The sequence below is a fragment of the Silene latifolia genome, chromosome 11 (assembly GCF_048544455.1).
Source record: "Silene latifolia isolate original U9 population chromosome 11, ASM4854445v1, whole genome shotgun sequence".
NCBI lineage: Eukaryota > Viridiplantae > Streptophyta > Magnoliopsida > Caryophyllales > Caryophyllaceae > Silene > Silene latifolia.
This window is the reverse complement of record NC_133536.1, coordinates 162,738,096-162,748,968: the sequence shown is the minus strand read 5'-3', so window position 1 is coordinate 162,748,968 and position 10,873 is coordinate 162,738,096. Positions and strand designations below refer to the sequence as shown.

Sequence of the window (10,873 nt, the reverse complement as noted above, 5' to 3'; positions counted from 1 at the left end):
AAAACACTTCAAGTTTATTCCTTAATCCTTTATTTATTAACGATACATTGAATTATTACATTTAAATTGAAAAGTATAAGAAACATTATGTTAATATTTTTATCCTTAGCTAAAAAAACTTATGAGCGAAACTCACTTGAACTGATTGTAACCCCATTCGAACCATACTTAGCTTGAAATAACACAAATCGATTAAAATGGCTAACTGAAATGAACTCGGTCGAAACTGAATTGAAACCAAAATTATAGTCAATCTGATTAAAACTGGTTTCGAAACTGAACCAAATAACCTATCTCTATAGCGTAAAAGAGAAGACATGCATTTAGAGAATTTGATTCCTCATTTTTATGGGAAAAAAAATTATTTTACCCCTACCCCACCACTAAACTCAACATTTAATTTCTATTGCAACTATTCATCATTTCATCTACTTTTTATAAGCTTCCTATTAACCACTTATTTTTTTTTTCAAATCATAGTCGACTCCCTTAAGTTTATGGTGTTTAATTTGTAATTGTATAGCTATTTGATGTTTTTGGTAAGGTCTGGACAACTATTTTATGATCACTATACAATACAATTACATACAAACTATGCTAAACTATATATTATAATATACACTTTCTAAAATACCACCAATACAATCTGAACAAATAAAAATTAAAAATTGAATAATTAAAGAAAAAAAGGCAGGGTGCTTCACAATTAGCCTTTAAGATGAATCAAGTATTCTGTAGTACTTAATGAATAAAACAATAATACATATAGCTAAAATAAAATTTTCAAACCGATAAAATCATAAGTAAAAAATGATTAAATCTTAAATTATTATACATTAATGAATTATACAGAAGGAAAATAAGATGGTTTATAACCTAAATATATGTCATTTGACATTAAAAAGCTGCACAGTAATAAAATTCTAGTTACAAAAATTATATTATCAAAATTTACAGCATACATGGTTAATAATATTTAGTTTTGAGTTATGCAATTATCTATTATAGTATAAAAATGATTATAAGTTGTATAACACAATATTTATAATTTTATTATATTATTTATATTTTGTACCTTGACATACGTACATTAGATGATATTGATTAGTATTAAAGTTATAATTATGTGAAATTGTGTTTTTAATTTTTATCCTTATTTAGTGTAACCGCTAAATATTTAACCTCCTGCAATTTTTTTGCACGAGTTTAAAACTAGTACTAATCTCCTATATACTAAAAGATTAACAAATCTCCAAATTTTCCCGCTTAAATTTCCCGCCTAAGTGATATTATACTGGACAATATTTGTTTCCTAATTAATTAGTGTTGACAGTTGAGTTGTTGACAATCCATATGACTTATCTACTACTCGTACTATTAAACAATATTTATCTCCTAATTAATTTTATAACATCAATCATTGTTTAATTTTTACATAAATAAGGCTAATAAAATATCTCCTTAAAATTATATATACAAAATGCATTAGTTTGATTAATTGCTAAATTCTCTAATATCAATATATAAAATACCGTGCATTTGTGCGGGAGATATAGTAATATACATAAATCAAAAACAAAAGGCGGGAAATCATAGAAAGAAAGTGGCGGGAAAAATCCCATATCTGACCGCAATTTTTCAAAAACCAATCCATAAATTCCTAAACCCTCTTTTGTTATTCATAAATAAATCAACTTTCAAACCCTAAATTCCTTTCTCTCTCTAGAAATAAAAAAAGATGTACTCCAGCCAATACGACGTCGGATTCACTTCAACCCAACTCTCTCAACCCGACACCGCCGCCGTTTCTCCCGCCAAAGTACGCCGTTTCTTCATTTCCTCTATTTCTTTTTCTAATAATTTTTTTTACGATTTAATTGAATTTGTCGATAAGTTTCTTGTAAGGCGGTTTTACACTAAAATTGTCGTAGATCATTGAATAAACACACATTCGCCCAACTTTAGTCATTATTTAATGTTGTTCGACAAAGTATTTGAGTAATGGTGAATTTGTATGTGTGTGGAGCAGAGTAGAGATGCACAGGGAATCGTGCCGGTGACGGTGAAGCAGATTAGTCAAGCGTCTCCATCTTCCACCGACGACAAATCCAGTTTCCTAATCGATGGCGCTCCCATTACTAATGTATGAATTGATTGTTTCTTTGTTTAGCTAATAGACCTAGCAAATGGGTCTAGGTCATTTTGGATCTTGTTGTATTTGGATCAATTTTTGAGTAATTTACGAGTAAGGGTTAGTTAGGCATAAGAAACATTAAGGATGGATTGCTTCAATCTGGATTCTGGTTAGATTTGGGTTCATTTGCTCGGGTATAGCCCTATAGTGTATCGGCGGTGGTTTGGTTTGTTTAGCCAGTTCGAGTATTCAGCTTTTCCTTTTGGAAATATTTTGACTAGTTTTCAAGGGTTGATTCTATTATTTGATCGAAGACGTTTCTGAAACTGTGAAAGTGCAGACAAATGAAGTTAGGGAAGCATATGAAGTATTCAATTAGTTTGTCTGGAGGGTGTATTGCCTGTGGATTGGGTGTTACTTTTGTTGACTTAAACATAATTCTGTTAATATGGAGGATTACAAAGTATTTATTTTGTGTTGATTTTAGGTCAAATTAGTGGGAATTGTAGCTGATATGATGGAAAAGGTTACTGATGTTTCGTTCGTCCTTGATGATGGAACTGGGCGCATTGGCTGCAAAAGATGGTAACTGTCCTCTTACTCTGCTTGAATATATTTAGACCATTTGCTTACTCTTTTGCATAATTGGACACAGCTAAACAAGATCATTTTTTGTTGGGATTTCTGAGTCTGTTGTATTTTTTTTTATATGCGGGTAAAACTTTAATCCCTCCAATCCGTTAGTCATTTTATTCTGGTAGGAGATACAGAAAATGTGGGGTCTTGTGTTTTACGGTTACTCGGTATTAGATTATCCATCAACTTGCTCAAATGTGTTGAGAGAGGATGATGGGTGGCGGAGAGAGAAAATGGTGGGATATTAACATTTGCAATTAGAACTTTTCAGAAGGGGAAATGTATACTATTAGACAGAATTGCACAAAATGGTATATATATACAATTCGATGGAGTAGAAGGAGTATTCATTTTTGGTTTGTTTATCTCAGGCTTAATGAGGCTTTTGATCGAAAGCAAATGGAGGCCATCGAGTATGTTTGCAACTTGCCTTTACTGATCAATTTATTTTACAGTGTCTGAAGTTCACCACATGAGTTTTGATTGAACAGGAATGGCATGTATGTTCTGCTCGTTGGTCACTTGAAGAATGTGAAAGGCAACACTGAAGTGGTTGCATTTAATGTGAGGTATGGCTTAGTCCCCTTTTTAACATGGTATTGTGAAGGAGCTGAAACATGTAGCTTGTTTTAGGCTCTTATTAGTCTATCAATGATGGAGCTGCCATTTCAAGTTCTGGGAAATGCTATTTGTTGTATACCTGAAGGTGTCTGTATGTGTGAGTGTGCATGTGTATAGGCAACAGATTGAGTTAGAGCATGCAGTACTCTTATTTCTTGCACTGTTGTGTTATTCTATTGTGGTTTTTGTTTCCTATCTTTCCTTTGGGACACTTTGGATGCCACTTTCTCTTCCAGTAACATGGAAGCGCATATCATAATCATTTGTAGTTGATCAGAAATCACAGGAAAATCTAGTGTTTTTCAGTAACACTATTCTTGTGCATCCACAATTTTACACCGAAATATATCATCTCTTTCTGAGTCACAGCAACATACTTGCGTCAGAATAAATATTGTGAGCTTTTTTCATTGTTGAAGATCTACCAGTCATATGGTGAGTGTTGGTAATCTGAATGTCTGACACAACATATAAGTCCCTCGTTGGGATGTTGCTCTCCTGTAAGTAAAGAGGAAACAAAGTGGCTCTAGGGATTCTGAGGCTGTGACATCTTAGCAATTAGTTATGTTTTGAAGTTATTTTATCTTTGTCTGATGGTCAAAAGGGTGGGACAACATCCTTCCTCGACTTGCCTTACTGTTTCATTTGTATCATACGTGGAGTAATGCTTTTCGTAAATTATAAATTTAATTTTGTGCTTCCGATAAGCAAAAGATTTGGTTTTTGGGTGTGTCAGGCCTGTAACAAACTTTGATGAGGTTACTTTTCATCATGTGGAGTGCATTCACCAGCATATGCTAAACAAGAAGTCACAGGTATATATTACTGGCTTATTAAAGAACTTTGTGTCTTTAAATAACAGAGATACTAAATATGGGATATGTTGTTTCTTTAAGCAGAAAGGTGATTCTGTTACGCAGAGTCAGATATCGGATTCATCTCAGAGCACGCCAATCAAAACTGAATCTAATGGTTTTCACTCATCTCCAGCCAACCAAGTAATTCTTTGACACTATATATCTTGCCTCTACCCCTCATTATCTTCTTTACAAAGCGTCCCATTTTGCATTTATGCTTTTCTAATTGATACTTTCTGGCAATGCAGTTCTCTGTGCAAATGAGTGTTGACGGGCTAAAGGACATTGATCAGAGGGTTATAGAATATTTACGGCAGTCTTCAAGCGTGTAAGTAGGAGAATCATTTTTATAACTAACAATTTAACATCCAAACTGCAGTATATTTTCACACATAAATCAATGCTTGTGCAACTTTTTGAACAATTATGCGTTGAATTTTTTGTATTCCGTTCTATTACTTCTATATCACGCAATCTGTGCCTTTTCCCATCGTTGTATAAATTGGCATCTCAGTCACATTTTTTTTCCTACTTAATGATTGTGTTATCGCGATTCAGTATTTATTATTGGTCCTAAAATTGTATGTTTCTTATTGCTGCCAAGTAGGTGTCAATTTTGTAAATCATGAATTTAAATAAGTTAAGAACACAAGTTATGCAAAATACAAGCACAGAAAAATACTCCTTGAATTGCCTGATAATTCTGCTGAAAACTGCTTTCAGGGCTCAAGAAAGAGGTGTACACAGGGATGACATTGCTCGGCATCTGAAGCTTCCCGTAGAGAAGATTATGTAATCCCTTTCTCCTACATTACTCTCTCTCTTAAATGCTACAATTGTCTTTTCTTGAGTTCTCTTTTTTTTATTTTGATACTTCACTTAGTTGTATGTGCGTCATACACTAAAGACACGCCATTTTTATTGACGCCAAGAACACGAAATCTGTTCCTCAAGTAACCGTGTCTGATACTTGCTACCAAGTTGATAAACCATGTTTTCTCTTTTGTGACAGGCAATCTATTACATGTCTCGAAGAGGAAGGCTTGCTATATTCTACAATTGATGAATTTCACTTCAAGACGACAACTACTGATTAGTATACCTGTTTTTTAAGTGCATTAAGGAATCCTATTTAAATTATCTGCTCTATTAGTCATGGTCAGTTCTAGTTTAAGAAAGTGCAGCTGATGTAAATTTGGGTTTTCAATCTTAACTGCTGCACATAATTATTAAATCTAGGGATGTGCATCATGTGCTTATTGCTGTCATGTACAACTTCTGCAGTTTCTGAACTTTGTTTTTGTGATAAACTTGAGCTTGTACTTCTAGTTCATTATGAGTGATTACAGTATTCTTACTGTCACATTTAAGATTGCATTTTGCCTAACAGTGGTTTTATGAAAGGAGTTGTATACTTGTATTAATTTTGTACATCTGGTATTAGTCTGGTGTGAGGCGGATTTACACAAAAGATAGTGTACAAACATATCTAAACATAAACATATTAATGTGGATAAAAGTACTTCGAGTTATTAACAGAATTTGTTTTGCATTAAGCTTTTGTGAAGTGTCTTCAACAAATATTTTATTATGACAAAGCAAATTTCCATTCTCATGTATTGGCGTAGTGTTAAGTAAAAGTACATACATGTGATGAGTTTACTTACTAACTTATTTTCAAGTGCTTTGAAAGAGATTGTGTTGACTATTAATAGGGAATACGTTCGATATCCACTAGAATTGAGAAAGCAAAAAAAGAACATATTTTGATTGATGTTTATATTTGTTTGGGTATCACAGATTCAAATGCCCACAAAAATCAAAAGTTTTAAAAATGATAATTAGGATAAGCAATGGACTGGTTTTAAATCATGTACATGGGTTTAGGCCGCATCCAAATAGAGGAGAAAGAACATGTTTTATAATTCAAGGAGGTTTCATTCTAAAACTAATTAGCGATAGAAATAGTAGCCCTTGTCTTATAAAGTGGTAAATCTTCTCATCTATCAATGTGAGACAATACCCACATGTGGGACTATTAGGTTTCTTCACACTCCCCTCACATGTGAGCCCACTTTAAACCAGACCGGAGCCATCGACAAATGGACTTTTTCTTCGACTGCAAACAAGCTCAGACTGGGCCAAATAAGAGATACACAATAACACAAAGCCTCGCCCAGCTAGCACATAATGACCTAGTTAATCATTTATACCCAGGTCTTTAGCCATGAGCTCTGATACCATTTTAAATCATGCATACGGGTTTGAACCGCACCCAAATAGAGGAGAGAGATTCTGCTTCATAAGACCAAAGAAGTTCCACTCTAAAACCAATTGGCAATAGAGGAAGTAGTTGCTTAAGTAGTAAATCGTCTCCTCTTTTATCAATGTGGACAACACTCACATGTGAGACTATTGGATTTGTTCACAGTTGGTGAGATGAGTGACGACGATCCAAACCTTGCTGTGATAAATTGATGAAGTTGTCAGAAATTCTATTTTATGTTTCACTCCATGTTATTTTAGTGTAAATGGTCATTTTTGAGTCCTAATATTGATGTCGGGGATTTAAGAGGGTACAATCATGAGAGGAGTTATCACTTGTGTTTAAAATATGTAATTTTTATGACTTTCTTTACACCAAAATAAAAACTTTTTATTATGATTGCTAGTGGGGGTGAAAGGATAATGAAATCCGAATGTTATTTGGCCGACATTGTTGGGGTTAAATGACCATTTTATAGTTGTAAACTTTACATACATCAAAACTCAATCTACGCCTTGTAATCACAGTTACATACACTTATGTATGAGTGTCACAAGACATATAACAAACTAATTTCAAATAATATTATTTCTACAATTATTTATTTACCTTTGATTACCATATTGTCTATAAATAATAAAAAAAACATGTGAATAAACGAAATGATAAAATCCACATAATAATGCTTATTAAACTCGTGTTATGTACTAATATCTGAAATTTAGATGATTAAATACTCTCTATATATGGATTCTATATGACTATATGATATTGACACCTTAACCACAAAGAGAAACACGAATATAACTGAAAAAAAAAAAAAACAAATTCTCATAATATTTGTGGCAATAGTTGTATGTAACAAGTGATATATATGTTAAGGAGTGGTCATAGTCGTGGAACAAATAATGTTGTAAGTTCACGTGAAAATCCATGACTGTAGTATGTAGGAACCCCTTTTCTTCACAACTTGGATAATAAAGTCTATTTATGTCTTCTCTTTCTATCACTTTCTGTCATCCCCTTAGCAAATTTAGTAACTCATGAGTTTACTTGTTGACTTGCCACTTTCAGTATCCTATCAAAAAGCTTCGTAATAATAACTTAGTTTTAATCTCATGAAAAAAAAAATACACGGGTTGATGTTTAGATAACATATAAAATATGTTAGCTAGTACAATAATTAAACATAATATTTAGAAATAATAATTAAATGAAACGATGTTAAATAAATTTAAGGCGAGTTTGTGCTGGGGTCAGCTCTAGAAAATGAAATGTTTTCCCTTAAGTCAGGGACTTAATCATAAGCTTTTAAATGATTTAACTTTTATAGTATAAGGATTATAATTATCGACATTTTAAAAGGCACACTTTAAATGAGGAAAAAACCATGAGATATTAAAGAGAAAATAACTACGAGTATTAACATCATCATTTTAAATGAAATAGTTTAAGAATCTTTCGCATTCATATTTGAGATCTTAATGTATTGTTTTTTTTTTGTCAAGAGAAGCGGAATACATCCAACTAAGAGCTAAACAGAAAAAAGACACAAAACAAGAAGAAAAAGAATGAAACTAAACTAGAACGGGAACATCGGTACGAAACGTGGTCACGCCACACCACCCATATCCTGTTGAATTAGGTGGAATAACTTAGTCGGCATGTTGGTATGATCCACTCGGCATAGTTGATGTGGTTGAGACACTGCAAGATTCGCCATCCAGTCCGCGCATTTATTTGCCTCTCGATATATATGGATGATTTGCACTTGCCAAGGCGAGTCATTAATGAAAGACCTACAGATTTGCATTAAATGTGAATGAGCGGTTGGGAATGAATCTTTAGCCTCTATCACCCTATCACCTTCGCTACTACCATCGAATCAGTTTGTATTATGAGGCGCTGAATTTTCCGCTTCGTTATAATCATTAAGCCTCTTCGCAACGCCATCAACTCAGCCCGTGTTACCGTCGCGATCCCTAGCTTCTCCGCAAACACTTCAATAATGTGTCCACTCGAGTTTCGGAAAATACCTCCTGCCCCGGCCAGTCCCGGGTTACCCTTTGAAGCTCCATCCACATTCAAAACAGCCCAATTCAAAGGTGGTGCTATCCAACGGATAAATACTTCCTCATGGGCCCGTTTCTTCGTACTCAATGCCACATCGAGTCCCTCTTTCGCATTTATCACCTCCCAAACCCGTTGAGTAAGGAAACTGAAAGCATTATCAGGAATTGCCTCCATTCTCCCGAACACTCGACTATTCCTCCAGCGCCATAACCACCACACAATCACCGTAAACGTGGTTGCCCAAGACTTCAGTTCTGCACGGCCCTTATGCGTCAAATTGTACACCACCCAGTCTCGAATCCCCATAATTTCCAAAAAATTACAGTCCTTGACAAAAGGGAAAAGATTCCATATTTTCCGAGCTTCAACACAATCACGTAGAAGATCTTAATGTATTGTTAAGACAAGTATTTTAAATTTTTTTTTAATTATTTTCTAAATATATGAATTCGTGATTGAAATTGTAGGTAGACCAATTAACCGATGATAGAGGATTAGATGATTAATTTTATATATAAGATATACCAATTACATGAATTTATCCTTAGTTCTTCTTTTTTTTTTTTGACAAACAATACAAAGTAAGCTATTCGACTAAGTAGCCCCAGAATCCTAACCATCAAAACTAGTGCTACCAAGCCATTCCTAAAGATTACATCAACATTAAGAAAGATAACAACCGCCATTAGAACATCAAGGGCATGATGGTGAATGCAAGCGAAAGAGCCACGGGCCATAGGACGAGCTTCATAAACACGGAAGACCTCCAGATACTGTCGATACTTACAAGCCATAGAGTGACGATAGCAAGGAGTACTTACGATCTTGCGAAAAGAGCGTAGAAATACAATATGGTAAGCAAGACGACGAAGTCCACCACCGACGGAGATAAAACTTCTACACCTTAGAGCTCGAACCCTTTGATCGTAGAACCAACAGACCAAGAAAATCGACGTGTAATGTCCAACACGAACACGAACCCAATGGCACATGACACCCATGCTCAAAGTCGGGTGCGAAATTATCATAACCCTAGTAAGGAAGAGAGACACGACACTACTAGCCACTCCAAAGATTAAGGGACAGGACACCCATAACCCACATGAGGTTTTTATTATTAACAGAAACATATAAAAAAACATCAGCATGAAAAAAGGGACCAAGACAACCAAAGCCAGCCAACCCAACACCTCATCCAACCCACCTTAGATCAACCCGAACTCACCTCCAAACGACACCAACTCCAACACTGACCCACTCCAGTCGAGACCACAGCAAATTCATCACAACACCCAGGGCAGAAAAAAGAGCAACCTGCCAACACCAAGGAAACCCAAACACCAACGATGACTCCAAATAAACCCAAATGAAAACTCGAAAACAGCACCAAAAAAGACTTGTATGCAACCACACTAAGGTACACAGACCTAGACAGAGACCTAAAACACTTAAAAAGGGGCAATGACACTACAACAAAACCCGTTTCACCAAAAGGCACCTCCCAGGACCACCGTCAAACAAGAAAACAGACCAAAACTAACACCGACGGACACAAGAGGAAAATGAAAAGGGGCCGAAAGGTGGGGGGAATGGGGGGATCACCATAACAGACCCAAAACACGCCCTCAAGGAGCAAAATAAAAAGCAGACGGATGAGCTATATTCATCAACACTTGCGGAGAAAACGGAAACAGAGAACCAGCCCAGAGGTGGGGGGAGTGGGGGGATCACCCCTGGGATGGAACCAAAAGCGTGTGGGATTTATCTGTATGCATCCCTTAAATATAAAGACTATAACGAATTTATCATGATGAAAGCATGTCATAAAATAAATTGCATAAACAAAAGGGTAAAGAGATGACGAAATAACCTTCGGTCCTAGCTTATATGGCCTATGAACAATATCGCAATGATATTCTCCTATCAGTTGCACCCAAGATGATATGAGAAATGCCCTTTGATTATGCTAGAATCGATCCAAAAATTAACTAATTAATTTTTAGGTTTTTTGTGTTTTTCGTAGAGATGAGAGGCAAGGATTAGGTTAGAATGAATTAGGTTAAAAATGATCTCACCTCACCTCTTATTGTAACCGAAAATAAGAAGGATGAGGGAGATATTTTTTCTCTAAAATTCTCGGCCCAAATCCCGAAAAATAGAAGATATATCTTTCTCTTTTTCGGTTATTCCAAAAATGTATAAAATGTGTTAAATTGTCATCTAGTGAGGATCAAACCCATGACCTCTTGGTTTGAGTACCCTCACTATTACCACTATGACACATTC

General features: G+C 35.0%; 1 protein-coding gene across 2 annotated transcripts; it reads left to right on the top strand.

The window, feature by feature from the left end:
* The first annotated feature begins 1,667 nt into the window (after positions 1-1,667).
* Positions 1,668-5,611, top strand: LOC141612031 (replication protein A 32 kDa subunit A-like). 2 transcript variants are annotated; one of them, XM_074430729.1, is made up of 10 exons: positions 1,668-1,819; positions 2,030-2,143; positions 2,622-2,719; positions 3,142-3,183; positions 3,262-3,339; positions 4,128-4,206; positions 4,291-4,389; positions 4,497-4,576; positions 4,972-5,040; positions 5,261-5,611. In XM_074430729.1, the coding sequence occupies exons 1-10, from the start codon at positions 1,739-1,741 to the stop codon at positions 5,343-5,345; spliced, it is 825 nt and encodes a 274-aa protein (XP_074286830.1). In that variant the 5' UTR covers positions 1,668-1,738; the 3' UTR covers positions 5,346-5,611. The 2 variants fall into 2 exon arrangements, with proteins under 2 accessions (XP_074286830.1, XP_074286829.1); XM_074430728.1 differs by having other exon boundaries at positions 1,672-1,819; positions 4,288-4,389.
* The last annotated feature ends 5,262 nt before the right edge of the window (positions 5,612-10,873 follow it).

What these genes read in the sequence shown, in the direction of transcription:
- LOC141612031 (XM_074430728.1), top strand. Translation starts at nt 1,739, where the DNA reads ATGTACTCCAGCCAATACGACGTCGGATTCACTTCAACCCAACTCTCT. An exon ending in CCGCCGTTTCTCCCGCCAAA is followed by an intron (nt 1,820 to 2,029) that starts GTACGCCGTTTC and finishes TGTGTGGAGCAG; the next exon opens with AGTAGAGATGCACAGGGAAT. An exon ending in TGCTAAACAAGAAGTCACAG is followed by an intron (nt 4,207 to 4,287) that starts GTATATATTACT and finishes TGTTTCTTTAAG; the next exon opens with CAGAAAGGTGATTCTGTTAC.